Source organism: Oncorhynchus gorbuscha, linkage group LG05 (genome assembly GCF_021184085.1).
Source record: "Oncorhynchus gorbuscha isolate QuinsamMale2020 ecotype Even-year linkage group LG05, OgorEven_v1.0, whole genome shotgun sequence".
Taxonomy (NCBI): Eukaryota; Metazoa; Chordata; class Actinopteri; order Salmoniformes; family Salmonidae; genus Oncorhynchus; species Oncorhynchus gorbuscha.
This window is the reverse complement of record NC_060177.1, coordinates 24141091-24166714: the sequence shown is the minus strand read 5'-3', so window position 1 is coordinate 24166714 and position 25624 is coordinate 24141091. Positions and strand designations below refer to the sequence as shown.

At 42.5% G+C, this 25624-nt stretch overlaps 2 protein-coding genes across 3 annotated transcripts; both read left to right on the top strand.

Annotated features, from left to right (window-relative positions):
- Positions 1-28: 28 nt before the first annotated feature.
- Positions 29-1116, top strand: LOC124035713 (protein PIGBOS1). The gene is made up of 2 exons (XM_046349314.1): positions 29-162; positions 723-1116. The coding sequence occupies exon 2, from the start codon at positions 766-768 to the stop codon at positions 994-996; it is 231 nt and encodes a 76-aa protein (XP_046205270.1). The 5' UTR covers positions 29-162; positions 723-765; the 3' UTR covers positions 997-1116.
- rab27a (RAB27A, member RAS oncogene family) lies at positions 141-25465 on the top strand. 2 transcript variants are annotated; one of them, XM_046349313.1, is made up of 6 exons: positions 141-162; positions 20807-20979; positions 21606-21691; positions 21838-21941; positions 22073-22196; positions 24468-25465. In XM_046349313.1, the coding sequence occupies exons 2-6, from the start codon at positions 20827-20829 to the stop codon at positions 24670-24672; spliced, it is 672 nt and encodes a 223-aa protein (XP_046205269.1). In that variant the 5' UTR covers positions 141-162; positions 20807-20826; the 3' UTR covers positions 24673-25465. The 2 variants fall into 2 exon arrangements, with proteins under 2 accessions (XP_046205269.1, XP_046205267.1); XM_046349311.1 differs by lacking the exon at positions 141-162 and adding an exon at positions 5011-5198.
- Positions 25466-25624: the final 159 nt, after the last annotated feature.

Genomic DNA, 25624 nt, shown 5'->3' with positions numbered 1-25624 from the left:
TTTTAAATTCATTGTTGTCCTTTATCTTGTCCCCTTTCATTCGCCGTAGATGCATGTTCGACCTTTGCACTCAAACCAAACGTCGTTTTATAACCAGCGTTAGTTGTTTAATTGTTAGCATTTTAGACGGTTTGGTCTAAACACACTTCATAAAAGATCGGGGTGAGTTATGTTAAAGCAAGGAAAATTATGAAAACACAAGATTTTTGTGTCCCTCACCAGCTAGCTATGGCTAACAACCCACGGCTTTGTCTAAAGGGGATACAGTTTTTGTGAAAGTTGACTTTGTAGCAGGTTGGAATTTATACAGCAGGTTAGGATAACGAATTAGCATTCGTGTAAGTGTAGTAGCGCAGGATCTGGTTGAGTATGAATGGAGAGTTTTGCAATGTCGCATGTTACAAATAATCTGACACCACTGGGACGTACAACAATTCATTTCATTATTATTCATATGATGTATGTAGCTGAGGTTCGCGTTTGCATCACGAATGCTGTATCATGCACACAATGTTTTATAAATGCTTACATTTCCTTCTCCGCATATGTAGCAGCCTGGTAATGTCACAACATCCACGTGATTTAAACTTTTGATATGACATTCTACTACACAATTGAGGCCCATGAAGAACGCTTTGTGTGCTTCCTGCAAAAACGTAATGTACAACATCAGTGTGACAATACACGGCAAAGCTTTTGGGTAATCTCTTCTATTCTTCCAGGATCATCGATGCAAGTGTAGGTGGGACTCCTGATCCAGAGAACATGTTTCGACGAAGGATACCCTTTGCACAGATAGCCTTTGCCACTGTGCTAGGAGTTGCTGGGGGAGTTTATATATATAGACCCATGTTTGAGCCCCAGCACAATAACTCTGTTCCAGAGACTTTGAGTCAAACTGAGGACAATAGGATGCCTGAGAGCCAAGGACAGTCTAGAGATGGAAACAACGTGCCTGAGGGTCCTGTACAGTATGAAATCAATAGAACTGTGTAGGAGAGTGTGGGACAGTCTGCGGCCTATGCAGAAGTGGCTGTCAAGGAATCATTTCATTTAATTTGTAGTGTGGTGTGTAAATTAGACGTGAATTAAATAAAATCCCTTCTGCTACTGAAAGATCTCACAAATCCAGTAATGTGTCAGCAGGGTTGGGTAGGTTACTTTCTAATTGTAATCCGTTAGTTACTAGTTACCTGTTCATAATTGTTATCAAATCAAATTTATTTATATAGCCCTTCGTACATCAGCTGATATCTCAAAGTGATGTACAGAAACCCAGCCTAAAACCCCAAACAGCAAGCAATGCAGGTGTAGAAGCATGGTGGCTAGGAAAAACTCCCTAGAAAGGCCAAAACCTAGGAAGAAACCAAGAGAGGAACCAGGCTATGAGGGGTGACCAGTCCTCTTCTGGCTGTGCCGGTTGGAGATTCTAACAGAACATGGCCAAGATGTTCAGAAGTGACCAGCATGGTCAAATAATAGTAATCACAGGAGGAGTCATCATGCCAGGTAGTCCTGAGGCATGGTCCTAGGGCTCAGGTCCTCCAAAAGAGAGAGAGCAACAAAGAGATAATTAGAGAGAGCATACTTAAAACTCACACGGGACACCGGATCGGACAGGAGAAGTACTCCAGATATAACAGACAGACCCTAGCCCCCCGACACATAAACTACTGCAGCATAAATACTAGAGGCTGAGACAGGAGGGGTCAGGAGACACTGTGGCCCCATCCGATGATACCCCCGGACAGGGCCAAACAAGCAGGCTATAACCCCACCCATTTAGCCAAAGCACAGCCCCCACACCACTAGAGGGATATCTTCAACCACCAACTGACCATCCTGAGACAAGGCCGAGTATATCCAACAAAGATCTCCGCCACGGCACAACCCAAGGGTGGCGCCAACCCAGATAAGAAGACCACGTCAGTGACTCAACCCACTCAAGTGACGCACCCCTCCTAGGGACGGCATGGAAGAGCACCAGTAAGCCAGTGACTCAACCCTTTTAATAGGGTTAGAGGCAGAGAATCCCAGTGGAGAGGGGAACTGGCCAGGCAGAGACAGCAAGGGCGGTTCGTTGCTCCAGTGCCTTTCCGTTCACCTTCACACTCCTGGACCAGACTACACTCAATCATAGGACCTACTGAAGAGATGAGTCTTCAATAAAGACTTAAAGGTTGAGACAGAGTCTGCGTCTCTCACATGGGTAGGCAGACCATTCCATAAAACTTGAGCTCTATAGGAGAAAGCCCTGCCTCCAGCTGTTTGCTTAGAAATTCTAGGAACAATTAGGAGGCCTGCATCTTGTGACCGTAGCGTATGTGTAGGTATGTACGGCAGGACCATATCGGAAAGATGGGTAGGCACAAGCCCATGTAATGCTTTGTAGGTTAGCAGTAAAACCTTGAAATCAGCCCTTGCCTTAACAGGAAGCCAGTGTAGGGAGGCTAGCACTGGAGTAATATGATCACATGTTTTGGTTCTAGTCAGGATTCTAGCAGCTGTATTTAGCACTAACTGAAGTTTATTTAGTGCTTTATCCGGGTAGCCGGAAAGTAGAGCATTTCAGTAGTCTAACCTAGAAATAACAAAAGCATGGATTAATTTTTCTGTATCGTTTTTGGACAGAACATTTCAGATTTTTGCCATGTTACGTAAATGAAAAAAAGCTGTCCTTGAAACAGTCTTGATATGTTCGTCAAAAGAGAGATCAGGGTCCAGAGTAACACAGTGGTCCTTCAGTTTTATTTGAGACGACTGTACAACCATCACGATTAATTGTCAGATTCAACAGAAGATCTCTTTGTTTCTTGGGACCTAGAACAAGCATCTCTGTTTTGTCCGGGTTTAAAAGTAGAAAGTTTGCAGCCATCCACTTCCTTATGTCTGAAACACAGGCTTTCAGCGAGGGCAATTTTGGGGCTTCACCATGTTTCATTGAAATGTACAGCTGTGTGTCATCTGCATAGCAGTGAAAGTTAACATTATGTTTTCGAATGACATCCCCAAGAGGTAAAATATATAGTGAATACAATAGTGGTCCTAAAACGGAACACTGAAATGTACAGTTGATTTTTCAGAGGACAAACCATTCACAGAGACAAACTGATATCTTTCCGACAGATAAGATCTAAACCAGGCCAGAACTTGTCCGTGTAGACCAATTTGGGTTTCCAATCTCTCCAAAAGAATGTGGTGATCGATGGTATCAAAAGCAGCACTAAGGTCTAGGAGCACGAGGACAGATGCAGAGCCTCAGTCTAACGCCATTAAAAGGTAATTTACCACCTTCACAAGTGCAGTCTCAGTGCTATGATGGGGTCTAAAACCAGACTGAAGCATTTCGTATACATTGTCTTCAGAAAGGCAGTGAGTTGCATTCAATATAGGCCGATAGTTTTTTATTTTCTGGGTCAAGGTTTGGCTTTTTCAAGAGAGGCTTTATTACTGCCACTTTTAGTGAGTTTGTTACACATCCGGTGGATAGAGAGCCGTTTTTTTATGTTCAACATAGGAGGGCCAAGCACAGGAAGCAGCACTTTCAGTAGTTTAATTGGAATCGGGTCCGGTATGCAGCTTGAAGGTTTAGAGGCCATGATTATTTTCATCATTGTGTCAAGAGATATTGTACCAAAACACTTGTCTCCCTTGATCCTAGGTCCTGGCAGAGTTGTGCAGACTCAGGACAACTGAGTTTTTGGAGGAATACGCAGGTTTAAAGAGGAGTCTATAATTTACTTTCTAATGATCATGATCTTTTCCTCAAAGAAGTTCATGAATTTATCCTCTCTTGGGGAATGCTGCTTTGTAGTTAGCTTTGCGACAGTATCGCAAACCAGAAAATACATTTCTGGTTCTTATTTTCCTCAATTAAGTTGGAAAAAATAGGATGATCGAGCAGCAGTGAGGGCTCTTCGATACTGCACGGTACTGTCTTTCCAGGAACATAACTTTTGGATTACCTAAGCTAAATAACGTAATATGATTCCATTCTTTTGTTTTAAGATTACTATCCCCTTAAGAGGCATTAGAAGAAGACAAACATGTATGTTACCAATTGAACAACATCTATTGCAGCATAAATCAATCTTAAAGTTTACATAGGTGGCCATATATGGATGTTAAATTTTAATTTATGGGTTGGTTATGTAGACTTCTTCTAACCCATCGCTTTCTACTACATATAATAATACGATTAAATTATATCTTTACATTAAAAACCAAAGTCTATCAGAATTCCAATCATTCCAATAAATGTTATACCCCTTGATCTTCAAGAATAGGACTTGGAAGTATAGATTAGCCAAATTGTTTTACCTGAGCATGACCCCAAAACTAAGGACTTATTAGCCAGCCCTACTCTTGTTTATGATTTTGTCATGGAGGACTGATTGGGCTCATGGAATGACATGCTTTGAGCACTACTGAAAAGTGCTATTTACATGTGACAAATGAATGCCATTGCTGCATTTGCTATAGGCCTATTGTTTACTTTTTTTGGTGACACTTTAGATATCTTGATTATATATATATAAACGGCTTGACAGAAATGGTAGCAGAAGGTTAATGTTGAACTTTTGTTGCATACATATCCAGATGATGCTGCTACTATTTTATGCAATGACACTGTCGGTGTCTTAGAAGCATTACTCCCCAACCCTGTGTGTCACTTCCAACACATCGACCGTGTCATGGCGCAAAATAGTATGCAGCATCATCTGGATATGTATGCAACAAAAGTTCAACATTCAGCTACCATTTCTGTCAAGCCGTTTACGCATACAGTTTGACGTATACGTTCGATAAATCCAACGTATGCACTGCAACTACCTCTGCAACGCAAACGCAGCGTTTAATTGTAAATTAATGTTATTATGTTGTACCAAAATGCAATGAAGCTGTGGGTGTGATCAAAGTGTAGTTCCAAAAGAATACTCCTGAGCGGGTAGGGTTGTTTTCCGTTCCGAGGTCTTCTACGGGTTGGCGAGAGAGGGAGGGGCTGGCTCACTTCAACTGAACGGGAAGTGATGTTACATTGATAGTGAAGGGTGTTCATGCAACAAATGGATCGAAAGGACTTAGTAAACTCAATTTAGTGAGTATTTTTAAAAATCTAAAAATCAACAAACTGTCATCGCTTTTGATAGGGCGATTCTACACGAAACACCAAGAAAGAAAGAGACTCACATATACTGGTAAGTTGCATTTCTCGAAATAAAGTTAGCGTGATAAATGTGTCTCGGCATATGGAGCTGTTTAGCGGATTTGTTTCTATCGACAGCTATAAGTGCAACATATTACATTTTTTTCTCAAGACGGGGTAACTTCATCTGCATTTTCACTGAGCCAAGGCTGAAACAAAGTTATTTCCTGCTCACATTTACTAGGCCTACTTGAAGCCAAGGCTACTGAAAGTGCAATGACATTTTTTAATTTTTTTTTTTATAGTTGCCTTGAAGTGAATTCTAACTCAGAGGTGAACTCTTAAATTAGATAGACCTACATTGTAAAACAGGATAGGCTACGTGTAGCCTGTACTTAGGTAGGAATGCGACACTTTCATTGGGAATTGATGTAACATTTTAAAATAAAATGACATTTAATTTTAGTTTTAACATTATACTGCAGTGGGCTAAATCAGCCTCCGTGTTTCTTGGTGGTCTTAAACAAATCTACGTTGAAACAAATGTACACCTCACACACATGATTATGGACTTCAAAAAACAAGATACTTGTACCATGTCAGATATAGCATTTAAATGTATAAAATGGTGAGTTTGCATCCCAATATTATACTTTCAATACACCACAGAAGACAAGAGTTGAACGTAATCACACCTTATTTATTAGTTTTCCAGTCGAAGCAACAATAAAGAGGGAAACTGTTCACGTGTAATGGGACCTCATAATTACAACCCTTGTATTGTCTACATTTATCTATCCATAAACCTGCATTCATTTGGCTAGTGAAACATCAACAGGCGTCTACCTCACTCTTTTAGTGTGGTGTCTTATCTGGCATTTTGGCTGGAGACATGCCATGCAGAAAAAACACAAGCTCAGACAAAACCAAAAATGAACACTGAACTAAAAATGTTTGTCTTTGTGTTAATACATTTTTATTTTCTCAAGGTTTAAACACATTCTGGACATGATAAACCAATTTATTCCAAATTAAGTTTTAGGCTGTCTTTAGTTTACTTTACATCTGTCAGCTATTCAAAGATAGACCTCTGTCTAGTCTGAGATTTGAGCAATTGTGAACAAACTAGGAGATATGGTTATTAAACATGGTCAATGGTAGAGTAAAACATGACCAGAGGGATGCAAAAACACATTTCCAATTCACAAATGGGTATTAATACACACTTGTACATGTGTGAAATAACCATAATTTAAAAATATTGTCCTATCAGTAGAAACATTTCAAACACACATACCTGCCCACACACACACACACACACACACACACACACACACACAGAAGAAAACAATTGATTATCTGACACAAACCCTACTTGAGACATAAAACAACATCTAACATCCAACTGAGCTGGGGGTTATTAGATGTTGTTTTATGTCGGGTTTGTGTCAGATAATCAATTGTTTTCTTCTCTCTGTGTGTGTGTGTGCGGGCAGGTATGTGTTTTTGAAATGTTTCTACTGATAACCATAATTTCTAAAAATTGTCCTATTTCACACATGTACAAGTGTGTATTAATACCCATTTGTGAATTGGAAATGTGTTTTTAAATATCCTAACTCCACCTGAGACACCCTTGGAGAGTGGGGTCATGGCCAGGGTCACCATTGTCCAGCGCCCCTGGAACAATTTAGGCTTAAGTGTCTTCAAACCTAGCGACCTGTCAGTTACTGGACCAACGCTCAGGGTAGCCTAGTGGTTAGAGCATTGGTCTAGTAACCGGAAGGTTGCAAGTTCAAACCCCTGAGCTGACATGGTACAAATCTGTCGTTCCCTGAACAGGCAGTTAACCCACTGTTCCTAGGCCGTCATTGAAAAATCACTCTCTCCAGAAATAAGTCTCTCACTGTTGCCGCCTGCTACCGACCCCCCCCCCCCCCCCCCCCCCCCCCCCCAGCTCCCAGCTGTGCCCTGGACACCATTTGTGAATTGATCGCCCCCCCATCTAGCTTCAGAGTTTGTTCTGTTAAGTGACCTAAACTGGGATATGCTTAACACCCCGGCAGTCCTACAATCTAAGCTAGATGCCCTCAATCTCACACAAATCATCAAGGAACCCACCAGGTACAACCCCAACTCTGTAAGCAAGGGCACGCTCATAGACGTCATCCTGACCAACTGGCCCTCCAAATACACCTCCGCTGTCTTCAACCAGGATCTCAGCGATCACTGCCTCATTGCCTGTATCCGCTACGGAGCCGCAGTCAAACGACCACCCCTCATCACTGTCAAACGCTCCCTAAAACACTTCTGTGAGCAGGCCTTTCTAATCGACCTGGCCCGGGTATCCTGGAAGGACATTGACCTCATCCCGTCAGTTGAGGATGCCTGGTCATTCTTTAAAAGTAACTTCCTCACCATTTTAGATAAGCATGCTCCGTTCAAAAAATGCAGAACTAAGAACAGATACAGCCCTTGGTTCACTCCAGACCTAACTGCCCTCGACCAGCACAAATACATCCTGTGGCGGACTGCAATAGCATCGAATAGTCCCCGTGATATGCAACTGTTCAGGGAAGTCAGGAACCAATACACGCAGTCAGTCAGGAAAGCTAAGGCCAGCTTCTTCAGGCAGAAGTTTGCATCCTGTAGCTCCAACTCCAAAAAGTTCTGGGACACTGTGAAGTCCATGGAGAACAAGAGCATCTCCTCCCAGCTGCCCACTGCACTGAGGCTAGGTAACACGGTCACCACCGATAAATCCATGATTATCGAAAACTTCAACAAGCATTTCTCAACGGCTGGCCATGCCTTCCGCCTGGCTACTCCAACCTCGGCCAACAGCTCCGCCCCGCCCCCGCAGCTCCTCGCCCAAGCCTCTCCAGGTTCTCCTTTACCCAAATCCAGATGGCAGATGTTCTGAAAGAGCTGCAAAACTTGGACCCGTATAAATCAGCTGGGCTTGACAATCTGGACCCTCTATTTCTGAAACTATCCGCCGCCATTGTCGCAACCCCTATTACCAGCCTGTTCAACCTCTCTTTCATATCGTCTGAGATCCCCAAGGATTGGAAAGCTGCTGCAGTCATCCCCCTCTTCAAAGGGGGAGACACCCTGGACCCAAACTGTTACAGACCTATATCCATCCTGCCCTGCCTATCTAAGGTCTTCGAAAGCCAAGTCAACAAACAGGTCACTGACCATCTCGAATCCCACCGTACCTTCTCCGCTGTGCAATCTGGTTTCCGAGCCGGTCACGGGTGCACCTCAGCCACACTCAAGGTACTAAACGATATCATAACCGCCATCGATAAAAGACAGTACTGTGCAGCCATCTTTATCGACCTTGCCAAGGCTTTCGACTCTGTCAATCACCATATTCTTATCGGCAGACTCAGTAGCCTCGGTTTTTCGGATGACTGCCTTGCCTGGTTCACCAATTACTTTGCAGACAGAGTTCAGTGTGTCAAATCGGCAGTCCTCTGGCAGTCTCTATGGGGGTGCCACAGGGTTCAATTCTCTGGCCAACTCTTTTCTCTGTATATATCAATGATGTTGCTCTTGCTGCGGGCGAATCCCTGCTCCACCGCTACGCAGACGACACCATTCTATATACTTTCGGCCCGTCATTGGACACTGTGCTATCTAACCTCCAAACGAGCTTCAATGCCATACAACACTCCTTCCGTGGCCTCCAACTGCTCTTAAACGCTAGTAAAACCAAATGCATGCTTTTCAAGCGATCGCTGCCTGCACCCGCATGCCCGACTAGCATCACCACCCTGGATGGTTCCGACCTTGAATATGTGGATATCTATAAGTACCTAGGTGTCTGGCTAGACTGCAAACTCTCCTTCCAGAATCATATCAAATCTCCAATCGAAAATCAAATCAATAGTCTGCTTTCTATTCCGCAACAAAGCCTCCTTCAGTCACGCCGCCAAGCTTACCCTAGTAAAACTGACTATCCTACCGATCCTCGACTTCGGCGACGTCATCTACAAAATGGCTTCCAACACTCTACTCAGCAAACTGGATGCAGTGTATCACAGTGCCATCCGTTTTGTCACTAAAGCACCTTATACCACCCACCACTGCGACTTGTATGCTCTAGTCGGCTAGCCCTCGCTACATATTCGTCGCCAGACCCACTGGCTCCAGGTCATCTACAAGTCCATGCTAGGTAAAGCTCTGCCTTATCTCAGTTCACTGGTCACGATGGCAACACCCATCCGTAGCACGCGCTCCAGCAGGTGTATCTCACTGATCATCCCTAAAGCAAACACCTCATTTGGCCGACTTTCATTCCAGTACTCTGCTGCCTGTGACTGGAACGAATTGCAAAAATCGCTGAAGTTGGAGACTTTCATCTCCCTCACCAACTTCAAACATCAGCTATCTGAGCAGCTAACTGCAGCTGTACATAGTCTATTGGTCAATAGCCCACCCATTTTCACCTACCTCATTCCCATACTGTTTTATACTGTTTTTTATTTATTTACTTTTCTGCTCTTTTGCACACCAATATCTCTACCTGTACATGACCATCTGATCATTTATCACTCCAGTGTTAATCTGCAAAATTGTAATTATTCGCCTACCTCCTCATGCCTTTTGCACACATTGTATATATACTTCCCTTTTTTTCTACTGTGTTATTGACTTGTTAATTGTTTACTCCATGTGTAACTCTGTCTGCTCACACTGCTATGCTTTATCTTGGCCAGGTCGCAGTTGCAAATGAGAACTTGTTTTCAACTAGCCTACCTGGTTAAATAAAGGTGAAATAAAATAAATAAATAAAAATACTCAGAATGTTACAAAATAGTGCTTCCAGTCCTGAACATGATGAAACCTGGTGATATTTCAGATGCATATTGGCAAGTCATTCTGTCAATACATCTGGGATGAGTGCTGTAGTATTGTAGTACTGCAACACCCTTCATCTTGTGCAGTTTGTTTAAGTTAATGTCATCTGCATATCCTCATTTGAGGAGTTTGTTTTAGTTGGCCAACTGCCCAGGGTGGGTACTTCATCTCTACTGCTCTGAGAATGTCTGAAAGGCTGTGTTCTGATTGCTTGCACATAATCTGAGGTGCCCTCCTCCAACTAGTGTGAAATCCGCACCACCAGAGAACAGGGCTTTGCCTAAAGCCTTCTCTTTTAACCACTTTCACTTGAAGTTTAGGTTTAAAAGTAAACATTCAATAACTTTTAAACACCTTTTGGAAGAGGACTAAGGCTGATCCTTGTTTATGAGCTCAGTTTGGATCTTCTGTTTTAGAAATGGGCAGGGGCAGCGATGTGACTCAAATAATTTGAGCAAATTCCTGAACAAATGTGTAGAGAATCTGAATTTAATATTTACCTGATATCAGTGACAGGCAGTGAGGTAGAACCAGCCAATCAGTGCATAGGGATTTCACTCAAAAACATGTGCAGAAGGCCTACTCAAGATGATGTAATGTCTAACTTGCAAGGTTGTATTTCACACCTTGTTAAAATATTTCATACTGCAGTCACTGTAGTGGGCTTCCTCATCTGCAACACATGTAATCACAGCCGTTCAGGCTTCCTTGTAGAAGCTGTGATCAGATTAGTCTCAGGACAATTCATACACCTGCTACTTGTTATCCCACTCATCAAAAAAAGGATTCCAGTAAAAAAAACTATAGCAAACCCATTTAGCATAATTAGATGAAAATATGTAATTTAGGCTTTTCTTGTTTTTTTTTCTCTACAGGCTGTAGCTTAGGGTAGACGGTCTCAATGGGTGTGCCACAGGGTTCAATTCTCGGGCTGGCTCTCTTTTCTGTATACATCAATGGTGTTGCTCTTGCTGCTGATGATTCTCTGGTACACCTCTATGCAGACGACCCCATTCTGTATACTTCTGGCCCCTCCTTGGACACTGTGTTAACTAACCTCCAGACGAGCTTCAATGCTATACAACTCTCCTTCCGTGGCCTCCAACTGCTCTTAAACAAAAGTAAAGCTAAATGCATGCTATTCAATCGATCACTGCCCGCACCTGCTTGCCCGTCCAGCATCACTACTCTGGACGGCTCGGACTTAGAATACGTGGACAACTACAAATACCTGGGTGTCTGGTTAGACTATAAACTCTCCTTCCAGACTCACATTAAGCATCTCCAATCCAAACTTAAATCTAGAATCGGCTTCCTATATCGCAACAAAGCATCCTTCACTCATGCTGCCAAACATACCCTCGTAAAACTGACCATCCTAGCGATCCTTGACTTCGGTGATGTCATCTATAAAATAGCCTCCTACACTCTACTCAACAAACTGGATGTAGTCTATCTGTTTTGTCACCAAAGCCCCATACACTACCCACCATTGCGACCTGTATGCTCTCGTTGGTTGGCCCTCGCTTCATACTCGTCGCCAAACCCACTGGCTACAGGTCATCTACAAGTCTCTGTTAGGTAAAGCCCCGCCTAATCTCAGCTCACTGGTCACCATAGCAGCACGCGCTCCAGCAGATATATCTCACTGGTCACCCCAAAGCCAATTCCTCCTTTGGTCATATTTCCTTCCAGTTCTCTGCTGCCCATGACTGGAACGAATTACAAAAATCTCTGAAGCTGGAGACTCCCATCTCCCTCAATAGCTTTAAGCACCAGCTGTCAGAGCAGCTTACATATCACTGCACCTGTACATAGATGGGCTGTTTACAGATGGGCTATCTACCTACCTCATCCCCATACTGGTATTTATTTATTTTGCTCCTTTGCACCCCAGTATCTCTACCTGCACATTCATCGTCTGCCGATCTACCATTCCAGTGTTTAATTGCTATACTATAATTACTTCGCCACCATGGCCTATTTATTTCCTTACCTCATCTGCACTCACTGTATATAGGCCTTTTGTACTACTGTATTATTGACTAGGTTTTGTTTATTCCATGTGTAACTCTGTTGTTGTATCTGTCGAATTTCTACGCTTTATCTTGGCCAGGTCGCAATTGTAAATGAGAACTTGTTCTCAACTAGCCTACCTGGTTAAATAAAGGTGAAAACAAAGGGAATGATAGGCAGTTCAATGACACAGTGCCTAGTGAAAGTCTACACACCCCTTGCACTGTATTCACATTGTGCCACCTTAAAATTAAGCCATAACAGCTGTGAATAATTTTCAACAAGATTCTAGCAACTTTGCCCGACTCTTATGGCAACATACAGGTAACTGCTAAAATAATGAAAACACTTGCGTAAATAAGGGATACAAAGTATTGAAAGCAGGTGATTCCACAATCCACACTGGTGTGGTTCCTGAGTTAAATAAGCAATTAACATCCCATCATGCTTAGGATCATGTATGAAAATGCTGAGCAGGCCATTTTTTTTGGCTACCATGGCCATGTCACCATGTTTTTTGGCTACCATGGCCATGTCACCATGTTTTTTGGCTACCATGGCCATGTCACCATGTTTTTTTGTTGAGTTGGTACAGTTATTTTTCTTTCACTTTGAGAATGTGGAGTAGGTTGTGTAGATCAGTAAAATGTTTTAAACACTTGTTGTCCCTTTTTTAGATAAAATTATAAGGCAACTAAATGTGAAGACAGTGTAAGGGGTCTGTAGACTTTCACGAGAGACTGTAAGCCTTTGGCCTACATGATTAGCATCCTCTGTAGCAGCCTGCTTTCACATGAACTTTTGCAGTTAATCTGATTACCATTGGAGGCGACTGGTGCCGCCTCAGTGATCCTAACCTTCGAAAGAGCAGGGCTGCCCGCAAGCCAGGGGGCCTGTTTCTCTGGGGAAATCCTCTGTAAATGTGTCCCTGCTGGCCAGATGGTGTACCCTTATACAAGCATGAACTGCCTGGTGACCAAGAGATTTGAGACATCATTTACTTAATAATACAGTTGACTGTCATTTTTGCTTGACGAGGTCAATCGATTAGTGTGTGCAGGTAGTACTGTGCAGTTGTGCAGTGAAGCATAATAAGTCGGTCCATATATAAGCCTTTAGAATGTAAGCCTGGCTATTCCATTTCCTACTGGGGAACAGCTCAGAGAGGCTGGAGATTGGGTACCACTAGTCCAGTCACAGTTGTGTTCATCACAGAACTTGATTTTGCTCCAGACTTTAAGTAGCTTATTGCTCAGGATGAGGGCTTTAGTGCTGGACAGAGTGAAAGAATGCCTTTTCATACCGTGGTCATGTGATGGACTCTGCTTTCAGTGGGAATCACATCCAGCTTGTTCTCTTGAATATTATTTGATGGATATCTGTGTTCAGTTCATTTTGTGTCCACCACAGTCTCTCATTCACAGGCCTCAACTTTCTAGCTATGCTATAATAACTCCGTAGTAATGCATGTCACTATAGCTTTGTGTAATACATATTTTGTATCTATCAAAAACACATCGATTAATTCTGATTTATTTACAAACTATTTATGGACCAGGACCAATCATGCCAGTGAAAATTTCAGCTCAATACAATTTGAACTCTAATTGTGACAACTCTTATGGAATAACTTGTTTTTCTTGTGAATTTTTAGTCTGTTGATCAATTGTTTAATTCTTAGTCTTATTTGCATAATTACCCACAATTAATCCTCTCATGTAGAGTTTCAATCTGTAACAGTTGCCCCAAATAGGAGATTATCCACTTTTACCAAGCAAACAGGTGAAAGTTCACTGTGGATGGGGTTATAGCAGGATCTAAGTTTGAGCATTTCCTTACTGAACATGCATAGAGGCGAATGTAGTTTCTTTCACATAAAATATTTGTGTTTCCTGTTACTGTGTCCGCATACTTACATGACCATGAGAAGAGAGCTGTAGGCTCTCAAAAGACAGACCGAGGCGTGTCCGTCTCCAACATAGCTCTAAAGGTTTGGTCCTCGGGTCAACTGTTTCGTAGGCACTCTACCCTGCTAGCGTAAAAATCTGCTATTTTTAAGGCACTGGGAACCGTTTTATGTTGTGGTTATGTAGTAGAAACTAGAGGTTGACCGATCAATCGGAACGGCCAATTTAATTGGGGGCGATTTCAAGTTTTCATAACAATTGGTATTTTTGGACACATTTGGCAGATTTAAAAATAATACAAAAATTACACATTTTATTTATCCTTTATTTAACTAGGCAAGTCAGTTAAGAACACATTCTTAATTTCAATGACTGCCTAGGAACGGTGGGTTAACTGCCTTGTTCAGGGGCAGAATGACAGATCTGTACCTTGTCAGCTCGGGGATTCAATCTTGCAACCTTACAGTTAACTAGTCCCAACGCTCTAACCATTTGATTACTTTGCACTCCACGAGGAGACTGCCTGTTAAGCCAATGCAGTAAGCCAAGGTAAGTTGCTAGCTAGCATTAAACTTTTCTTATAAGAAAAACAATCAATCATAAATCACCAGTTAACTACACATGGTTGATGATATTACTAGTTTATCTAGCATGTCCTGCGTTGCATATAATCGATGCAGTGCGTGTTTGCGAAAAAGGACTGTATTGCTCCAATGTGTACTTAACCATAAACATCAATGCCTTTTCTTAAAATCAATACACAAGTATATATTTTGAAACCTGCATATTTAGTTAATATTGCCTGCTAACCTGGCTCGTTGCAAACTCTGAAGACTATTCTTCCTAACAAAGACAGGAAACTTCGCCAAACGGGGGATGATTTAACAAAAGCACATTTGCAAAAACAGCACAATCGTTGGACGACTGTACCTAACCATAAACATCAATACCTTTCTTAAAATCAATACACAAAAGTATATATTTTTAAACCTGCATATTTTGCTAAATGAAATCCAGGTTAGAAGGCAATATTAACCAGGTGAAATTGTGTCACTTCTCTTGCGTTCATTGCACGCAGTCAAATCAAAATCAAATCAAATTTTATTTGTCACATACACATGGTTAGCAGATGTTAATGCGAGTGTAGCGCAATGCTTGTGCTTCTAGTTCCGACAATGCAGTGATAACCAACAAGTAATCTAACTAACAATTCCAAAACTACTGTCTTATATACACACACAAGTGTAAGGGGATAAAGAATATGTACATAAAGATATATGAATGAGTGGTGGTACAGAGCATCATAGGCAAGATACAGTAGATGGTATCGAGTACAGTATATACATATGAGATGAGTATGTAAACAAAGTGGCATAGTTAAAGTGGCTAGTGATACATGTATTACATAAAGATGCAGTAGATGATATAGAGTTCAGTATATACGTATGCATATGAGATGAATAATGTAGAGTATGTAAACATTATATTAGGTAGCATTGTTTAAAGTGGCTAGTGATATATTTTACATTTCCCATCAATTCCCATTATTAAAGTGGCTGGAGTTGAGTCAGTGTGTTGACAGCAGCCACTTAATATTAGTGGTGGCTGTTTAACAGTCTGGCCTTGAGATAGAAGCTGTTATTCGGTCCCAGCTTTGATGCACCTGTACTGACCTCGCCTTCTGGATGATAGTGGGGTGAACAGGCAGTGGCTCGGGTGGTTGTTGTCCTTGATGATCTTTATGGCCTTCCTGTAACATCGGGTGGTGTATGTGTCCTGGAGGGCAGGTAGTTTGCCCCCGGTGATGCGTTGTGCAGACCTCACTACCCTCTGGAGAGCCTTACGGTTGTGGGCGGAGCAGTTGCCGTACCAGGCGGTGATACAGCCCGCCAGGATGCTCTCGATTGTGCATCTGTAGATGTTTTACTCACCTCGGCTGCAGTGAAGGAGAGGCCGCTTGTTTTGGTTGCAGGCCGTGTCAGTGGCACTGTATTGTCCTCAAAGCGGGCAAAAAAGTTTATTTAGTCTGCCTGGGAGCAAGACATCCTGGTCCGTGACTGGGCCGGTTTTCATTTTGTAATCTGTGATTGACTGTAAGACCCTGCCACATACCTCTTGTGTCTGAGCCGTTGAATTGAGATTCTACTTTGTCTCTATACTGATGCTTAGCTTGTTTGATTGCCTTGTGGAGGGAATAGCTACACTGTTTTTATTCGGTCATATTTCCGTCCACCTTGCCCTGATTAAAAGCAGTGGTTCGCAAAAGTCATATTCTTGGTCATACTGATGGTGAGTTGACGCTGCTCTTATATTCAGTAGTTCTTCTCGACTGTATGTAATGAAACCTAAGATGACCTGGGGTACTAATGTAAGAAATAACATGTAAAAAAACAAACTGCATAGTTTCCTATGAACGCAAAGAGAGGCAGCAATCTCTGTCGGCACTAGAAAAGTCAGTGTATATGCAACAGTTTGGGCCGCCTAATTTGCCAGAATTGTATGTAATTATGACATAACATTGAAGGTTGTGCAATGTAACAGGAATATTTAGACTTATGGATGCCAGCCGTTAGATAAAATACGGAACGGTTCCGTATTTTACTGAAAAAATAAACGTCTTGTTTTCGAGGTGATCGTTTCCGGATTCAAATCAAATCAAATCAAATTTATTTATATAGCCCTTCGTACATCAGCTGATATCTCAAAGTGCTGTACAGAAACCCAGCCTAAAACCCCAAACCGCAAACAATGCAGGTGTAAAAGCACGGTGGCTAGGAAAAACTCCCTAGAAAGGCCAAAACCTAGGAAGAAACCTAGAGGAACCGGGCTATGTGGGGTGGCCAGTCCTCTTCTGGCTGTGCCGGGTAGAGATTATAACAGAACATGACCAAGATGTTCAAATGTTCATAAATGACCAGCATGGTCAAATAATAATAAGGCAGAACAGTTGAAACTGGAGCAGCAGCACAGTCAGGTGGACTGGGGACAGCAAGGAGCCATCATGTCAGGTAGTCCTGGGGCACGGTCCTAGGGCTCAGGTCCTCCGAGAGAGAGAAAGAAAGAGAGAATTAGAGAGAGCATATGTGGGGTGGCCAGTCCTCTTCTGGCTGTGCCGGGTGGAGATTATAACAGAACGTGGCCAAGATGTTCAAATGTTCATAAATGACCAGCATGGTTGAATAATAGTAAGGCAGAACAGTTGAAACTGGAGCAGCAGCATGGCCAGGTGGACTGGGGACAGCAAGGAGTCATCATGTCAGGTAGTCCTGGGGCACGGTCCTAGGGCTCAGGTCCTCCGAGAGAGAGAAAGAAAGAGAGAAGGAGAGAATTAGAGAACGCACACTTAGATTCACACAGGACACCTGAATAGGACAGGAGAAGTACTCCAGATAAACAAACTGACCCCAGCCCCCCGACACATAAACTACTGCAGCATAAATACTAGAGGCTGAGACAGGAGGGGTCAGGAGACACTGTGGCCCCATCCGAGGACACCCCCGGACAGGGCCAAACAGGAAGGATGTAACCCCACCCACTTTGCCAAAGCACAGCCCCCACACCACTAGAGGGATATCTTCAACCACCAACTTACCATCCTGAGACAAGGCCGAGTATAGCCCACAAAGATCTCCGACACGGTACAACCCAAGGGGGGGAACCCAGACAGGCCGACCACAACAGTGAATCAACCCACCCAGGTGACGCACCCCCCAGGGACGGCACGAGAGAGCCCCAGCAAGCCAGTGACTCAGCCCCGTAACAGGGTTAGAGGCAGAGAATCCCAGTGGAAAAAGGGGAACCGGCCAGGCAGAGACAGCAAGGGTGGTTCGTTGCTCCAGAGCCTTTCCGTTCACCTTCCCACTCCTGGGCCAGACTACACTCAATCATATGACCCACTGAAGAGATGAGTCTTCAGTAAAGACTTAAAGGTTGAGACCGAGTTTGCGTCTCTGACATGGGTAGGCAGACCGTTCCATAAAAATGGAGCTCTATAGGAGAAAGCCCTGCCTCCAGCTGTTTGCTTAGAAATTCTAGGGACAATTAGGAGGCCTGCGTCTTGTACGTGTAGGTATGTACGGCAGGACCAAATCAGAGAGGTAGGTAGGAGCAAGCCCATGTAATGCTTTGTAGGTTAGCAGTAAAACCTTGAAATCAGCCCTTGCTTTGACAGGAAGCCAGTGTAGAGAGGCTAGCACTGGAGTAATATGATCAAATTTTTTGGTTCTAGTCAGGATTCTAGCAGCCGTATTTAGCACTAACTGAAGTTTATTTAGTGCTTTATCCGGGTAGCCGGAAAGTAGAGCATTGCAGTAGTCTAACCTAGAAGTGACAAAAGCATGGATTAATTTTTCTGCATCATTTTTGGACAGAAAGTTTCTGATTTTTGCAATGTTACGTAGATGGAAAAAAGCTGTCCTCAAAATGGTCTTGATATGTTCTTCAAAAGAGAGATCAGGGTCCAGAGTAACGCCGAGGTTCTTCACAGTTTTATTTGAGACGACTGTACAACCATTAAGATTAATTGTCAGATTCAACAGAAGATCTCTTTGTTTCTTGGGACCTAGAACAAGGATCTCTGTTTTGTCCGAGTTTAATAGTAGAAAGTTTGCAGCCATCCACTTCCTTATGTCTGAAACACATGCTTCTAGCGAGGGCAATTTTGGGGCTTCACCATGTTTCATTGAAATGTACAGCTGTGTGTCATCCGCATAGCAGTGAAAGTTTACATTATGTTTTCGAATAACATCCCCAAGAGGTAAAATATATAGTGAAAACAATATTAATGACCTAATGACCTAAGGCTCGTATTTCTGTGTGTTATTATGTTATAATTAAGTCTATGATTTGATATTTGATAGAGCAGTCTGACTGAGCGATGGTAGGCACCAGCAGGCTCGTAAGCATTAATTCAAACGGCACTTTTGGGCGTTTTGCCAACAGCTCGTCGATGTGCTTCAAGCATTGAGCTGTTTATGACTTCAAGCCTATCAACTCCCGAGACTAGGCTGGTGTAACCGATGTGAAATGGCTAACTAGTTAGCGCGCACCCCGCTAATAGCGTTTCAAACATCACTCGCTCTGAGACTTGGAGTGGTTGTTCCCCTTGCTCTGCAAGGGCTGCGGCTTTTGTGGAGCGATGGGTAACAGTGCTTCGAGGGTGGCTGTTGTCGACGTGTTCCTGGGTCGAGCCCAGGTAGGGACGATGAGAGGGACGGAAGCTATGCTGTTACACTGGCAATACTATAGTGCCGATAAAAACATCCAATAGTCAAAGGTATATGAAATACAAATCGTATAGAGAGAAATTGTCCTATAATTCCTATAATAACTACAACCTAAAACTTCTTACCTGGGAATATTGAAGACTCCTGTTAAAAGGAACCACCAGCTTTCATATGTTCTCATGTTCTGAGCAAGGAACTTAAACGTTAGCCTTTTTACATGGCACATATTGCACTTTTACTTTCTTCTCCAACACTTTGTTTTTGCATTATTTAAACCAAATTGAACATTCATTTTATTTGATGCTAAATTGATTTTATTGATGTATTATATTAAGTTAAAATACGTGTTACTTCAGTATTGTTGTAATTGTCATTATTATACATTTTTAAAAATGTAATCGTCCGATTAACCGGTATCGGCCCCACAGACTCCACTCTTCTGGGAAAGCTTTCCACGAGGTGTTGGAACATTGCTGCAGGGACTTGCTTCCTTTCAGCCACGAGCATTAGTGAGGTCAGGCACAGATGTTGGACGATTAGACCTGGCTCAGTCGGTGTTCCAATTCATCCAAAAGGTGTTCGATGGGGTTTAGGTTGTCGCTCTGTGCAGGCCAGTCAAGTGCTTCCACACTGATCTTGAAAAAACATTTCTGTATGGACCTCACTTTGTACACGAGGGCATTGTCATACTAAAACAGGAAAGAGCAAAGTGGCAACACAGAATTGTCGAATGTCATCGTATGCTGTAGCACCAAGATTTTCCTTCACTAGAACTAAGAGGCATAGCCCAAACCATGAAAAACCGCCCCAGACCACTATTCCTCCTCCATCAAGCTTTACAATTGGCACTATGCATTGGGGCAGGTAGTGTTCTCCTGGCATCCGCCAAACCCAGATTCTTCCGTCAGACTGCCAGATGGTGATGCTTGATTCATCACTACAGAGAACATGTTTTCACTGCTCCAGAGTCCAATTGCTTGGAGCTGTACACCACTCCAGCTGATGCTTGGCATTGTACTTGGTGATATTAGGCTTGTGTGCGGCTGCTCGGCCATGGAAACCCATTTCATGAAGCTCCTGACTTAGCTTCCAGAGAAAGTTTGGAACTCTGTAATAAGCGTTTACAACCGAGGATGGACTACTTTTTCGGTCCCGTTCTTTGACCTTGTGTGGCCTACTACTTCGCTGCTGAGCCATTCTTGCTCCTAGACGTTTCCACTTCACAATAACAGTACTTACAGTTGAACGGGGCAGCTCTAGCAGGGCAGAAATTTGATCAACTGACTTGTTGGATAGGTGGCATCCTGGCATCCTATGACGGTGCCATGTGAAAAGTAACTGAGCTCTTCAGTAAGGCTATGCTACTGCCAATGTTTGACTATGGAGATTGCACGGCGGTGTGCTCAATTTTATACACCTGTCAGCAACAGGTGTGGCTAAAATAGCTGTATCCACTAATTTGAAGGGGTGTCCACATACGTGTGTGTGTGTGTGTGTGTGTGTGTGTGTGTGTGTGTGTGTGTGTGTGTATAGTTTAGTTTACAAATAATTATCTACAGTCTCTGTTTTAAATTTGCATCAGGATATGTGCACAGATTTTAAGTTGCTTCCTTCAATGTTTGGTTTCTTTGTCTGGTTTTCAGGTCTGAAATAAGCACTCACTATGTCTGATGGGGACTATGACTACCTCATCAAGTTCCTAGCCCTTGGTGATTCTGGAGTAGGGAAAACCAGCTTTCTCTACCAGTACACCGACAAAAAGTTTAACTCCAAATTCATCACTACAGTGGGCATTGATTTCAGAGAAAAACGAGTGGTAAGTTGATTGCCCTAGTCATACAATTTGTCACTTGTGTGAGAAACCATTAATTTAATTATTCACATACAGGTACTCCCTTACCACCCGTAATGACCAAATAGTGTGCTGCTTGGTTGAAAGAGTTAACATTTGAAATGGCCAATTATTCCATGTGACATTTTTTGTAGTGCAGGTTTACTATTAACCATGGAAAGTAAGTAGGAGCTTAAAAGCATTACTCCTCACAGTGCAAAAGGTAGTGGTAGAACTGTTTTTTTGTAGAGAATGAGTCTGAAACATATGAACCTGCCGATGTACCAGTATGTGTGGGTGTCGCAGGAATCTGAGGAACTCCCAGACCAAGAATGGATGACTAATATCACTTGAGTTCAGCAGCACCCTCCTAGAAAATAAACACTTCACACCACATAACCAAACACCAGGGTCATTTAATCATAATCACTCATGCTGTGTATAATTGTAGAGATTATCAGGGCAAACATTTTCCATCTAAATGTTGCAAGATTGGGTTGCAAGATAATACAGTATATGTAGGCTGACCAATAGGAAAGTATATTTTTAGGGCCTCATAGCCAGAATGACCTCACTGCTTTATATTGGTATAATAACTCTTTGTCTGACAGGTATACAAATCAAATGGTCCAGATGGGGCAGCAGGCAGAGGACAGAGGATTCATGTTCAGCTGTGGGACACGGCAGGGCAGGAGAGGTAAGCCAATCCAAAACTCATCTCCCACTGACACTCGTGCTCAAGCCCTCACTGGCTGTCAGGTAGTTGTTGGCAGCTTTCAATTGCTTACTTTCTTCAAGCTGAATGAAGCTCTTTACAAGGTGTTTTTTCTTGTGTGGTGTCAGGTTTCGGAGTTTGACAACAGCTTTCTTCCGAGATGCGATGGGCTTCCTCCTCCTGTTTGACCTCACCAATGAGCAGAGTTTCCTTAATGTCAGAAATTGGATGAGTAAGTCCTCTGTACATGTAGATTCTGACAACCACAATCTCATGTTGACTTCCAAAGAAATGTGCAGTGTCTTAACCACTATCTTTCAATCATGACTGGTGGGCTGATGACTGGCTTATTCACTTTTTCAGGTCAATTACAGATGCACGCTTACTGCGAGAATCCAGACATTGTTCTCTGTGGCAACAAGTGTGACCTGCAGGAGCAGAGGGCAGTCCGTGAAGATGAGGCCCGTGAGTTGGCAGAGAAGTATGGGTATGTGTCCCTTACCTGTGACTAACCCTCCCTGAAACATTTGCCAAGAAGGCAGTGGCTGATGTGTGTTTACTCAAGGCTGTGCAGGGGAATCTCGAACAATACTAAATGTTAGGCTAGGTTGGTCTTTCTGGAAAGGCAAATATTTACACATCCATGTAAAGTATCCTGCTTGTGGCCTGAAATTACACATTTAGTGAATATAAAGGGATTAGATATGGACATCCTATGTTTTGCTAAAACTAACAAATGCAAATTTGTGGTCAAAAGCCATGTCGTAAGAGACTACGGACTCTATTTTAAAAAACCTAACTCAATGGTAAATATAAGCGCTGGGGGTAGCTCTGTAGGTGGAGGGGTGTGTCAGTAATATTTTTGCTATTTTCACAGCTGTTATTATAAGCATAATAGCTGGCGGTGGTGCGAAATGGCTGTTTTATAAATGTATGAATAAACAAGTTGTAGGTGGGAGGAGGACTTGACCACTCACTGGCCAATCAAGGCTGCATGTGTTAGTCTCAAGTTCTGTAGGTTATTGAAGGTCTTTGCATTGTCATCAACTCCAGTTTGGCTGGGGGCATGGAATATTCTGTCCTAGACCATTGTAGTACAATACAGTATAATACAGTTTGGTCATTAGCATAGGCTACAGTAACAAGTGATAACACGAGTAAAAAATAAAAAATAACATCCTGTGTTTGCTCTATTTTGAGTGTTGACAGCCAACCTGGTTATAATAGGCTTCAATCAGTATAGGCCTTTAGATATTGCGCTTAAAAAATAGTCTGCCTTAAATTGTATTGTTTGTGTGAGGCACATTCTCAATAAGAAAGATATAGCCTATGTCTACCGTTGATACTGCATAATAGGACTGAATTGTTTAAATACACTTGAAGGAGTGTCTTTATTTTTTTTACAAATCAATACAAAAAGTTTATGGGGGGCTCCCGGGTGGCGCAGTGGCTAAGGGCGCTGTTTAAGGGCGCTGTACTGCGCCACCAGGAGGTCCGTGGGGCGACGCACAGTCGGCCTAGCGTCGCCCGGATTAGGGAGGGGTTGGCCGGTAGGGATATCCTTGTCTCATCGCGCACCAGCGACTCCTGTGCACCTAGGTTGCCAGGTCCACGGTGTTTCCTCCGTCACATTGGTGCAGCTGGCTTCCGGGTTGGATGCGCGCTGTGTTAAGAAGCAGTGCGGCTTGGTTGGGTTGTGTATCAGAGGATGCATGACTTTCAACCTTCGTCTCTCCCGAGCCCGTACGGGAGTTGTAGCTATGAGACAAGATAGTAGCTACAATTGGATACCATGAAATTGGGGAGAAAACGGGGTAAAATTCACAACAACAAAAAAAAGTTTATGGGGAACATTTAAAAAAAACACTTGTCTCTTGTTCCATGTGCATATGAGCACTGTGAATCAGGGCTGGATAGGCTGCGCTTCCGTGGTCAATATCCATGCCATATCCAACCGCGTTAGCTACTGAATTTGCATACTGAAATTGGCATTTTGGCGCATGTTTTTAAGGACACTAATTGGATATTTCCACCCCTCCCACCTCATCTCAAGCGAGTTCATACGACAGGTAAATTACCAATCCTGGCGCTAGGGTGTGAAAATAGAACAGCCCTGGCTTTAACAGGTCTAAATTGCAAACGAGCGTGCGTTTTGACAATTGCACGATCTTAAGGCCAGATGAAAATAGAGCCCCCAGTACTTAGTTATGATCATGTTATGTTAAAAAGTTATGGTGAGCTGAATGGCCATCTTGTGCGTGGAAAATATCTAAATGACAACATATTTAAAGTTTTAGGATGGGTAATCCGATTAACATAGCCCAGTCATAATGTTATTGCTGAATATCATATAGGTAGCCAGTCTGAAGTCTCTCTTCCAGATGCACATCATATTGAGTTGTCATGGTTGACTAGATACGACTCATATGTCAGATTTGGTTAGTGTCGTTATTTTTTAACATTAACGATGGCTCCACCAGTCTGAAATCCAATGTGGTTTTTAGAGAGCCATGCTCCTCTACTATTTCAAATATGCATCTTCCACTACTATAGCACAAGTGCATGTTTCATGACGAAAACCAAACACCCACACAAATATTTTTTTTCAACCTTGATTTCTTTTCAACTGCTGAGAACTATATTCTCTCTTAGAGTAACGCTTTCAATTAGATCAAAACCTATTCAGGTTGTAGGTAGATAGTTTGCATCATACAGAGACATCAGTCAATTTTCTTGTGTTGCTCTCCTTCCCGTGCAGAATCCCTTACTTTGAGACAAGTGCAGCTAACGGGCAGTTTGTTAGCCAGGCCGTGGATGTCCTGCTGGACCTCATTATGAAGAGGATGGAGCGCTGTGTGGACAAGTCCTGGATCCCTGATGGAACTGTGCGATCCAATGGACACAGTGGTCACACAGACATCACAGAGCCCAAGACCCAGGAGAAGGGCAAATGTGCTTGTTAGGGTCCACATACAGATAATGGTTACACCATCCCCTCAGTGATGTTTTGGTAGGACTGGGTTTTATTGTATGTGATGAAAGGCATGTAATATTTGTAAATCAATGATGTCATAGTAAGTTTTTGCAAGATGTGGGGGTGGGTGTGTATGACGTGCAAAGCTGAAAGTAACTACTAACCCCTGCCAAATGTTCCAGAGCATCATTATGTTTTGTTAATTTGATTATGCCATTTGGTGTGGTGCCTCTCCTTACACTTGTCCATACAGTGTCAATTAAGTGCCTTTTTATGTTTTCATTTCAGAGAATATTAAATGTATTTTACATTGTAAAAGAAAAGTGTATTATAACCAACTATTTTCTAAGATCCAGAAGAAAAGTGAGAAGCCACTGAAAATTGTATTAGTTGAGAACACTTTCCTGTGAATTAAAAGGAAACCCATCCTTATTAGATTGAACTTTTTGACACAGGATATTTTTGTCACTATGCACTTCCATTTATTCTTGTACAATGTAAAAGTCCTGAGCACATGCAATCTGTAGTGAATAGTGATTGTTTTTGTATAGGCCTGCTCTGTAGTAGCAGAGTAGCAGTGTGTTTTTATTTGTATCACAACGTCGGGTTATTGGGTCTATCAGAAATGTTTGACGTTCCATGTAATCAATGCTGATTTTGTTCATTCGTAATTTTACAATGTGCCTTAAATCTGCTGTATTCTGTCAAACACTGTTTTCATGCCAAATATGTAAACCATATCCTTTATTCCATAAAATAAATATATTTTATTATTTATTAAAGTGCTGTCTCCGTTCTCACCTTGGCAAACGTTACCTCTGAAACAATCGTATTATTTAGTCAATCTTGTTCTAGTCAATATGTAGCGTAATTTTAACAAACATCTGCATTTCCAAGCGCTAAGGTTTAGAAACGTATCTAGTTACACACTAGGGGGCAGT

Coding starts and splice junctions, on each gene's coding strand:
- LOC124035713 (XM_046349314.1), top strand. CDS start 766: ATGTTTCGACGAAGGATACCCTTTGCACAGATAGCCTTTGCCACTGTG.
- rab27a (XM_046349313.1), top strand. CDS start 20,827: ATGTCTGATGGGGACTATGACTACCTCATCAAGTTCCTAGCCCTTGGT. Junction 21,692..21,837: donor GACACGGCAGGGCAGGAGAG/GTAAGCCAATCC, acceptor GTGTGGTGTCAG/GTTTCGGAGTTTGACAACAG. Junction 22,197..24,467: donor GAGTTGGCAGAGAAGTATGG/GTATGTGTCCCT, acceptor CTTCCCGTGCAG/AATCCCTTACTTTGAGACAA.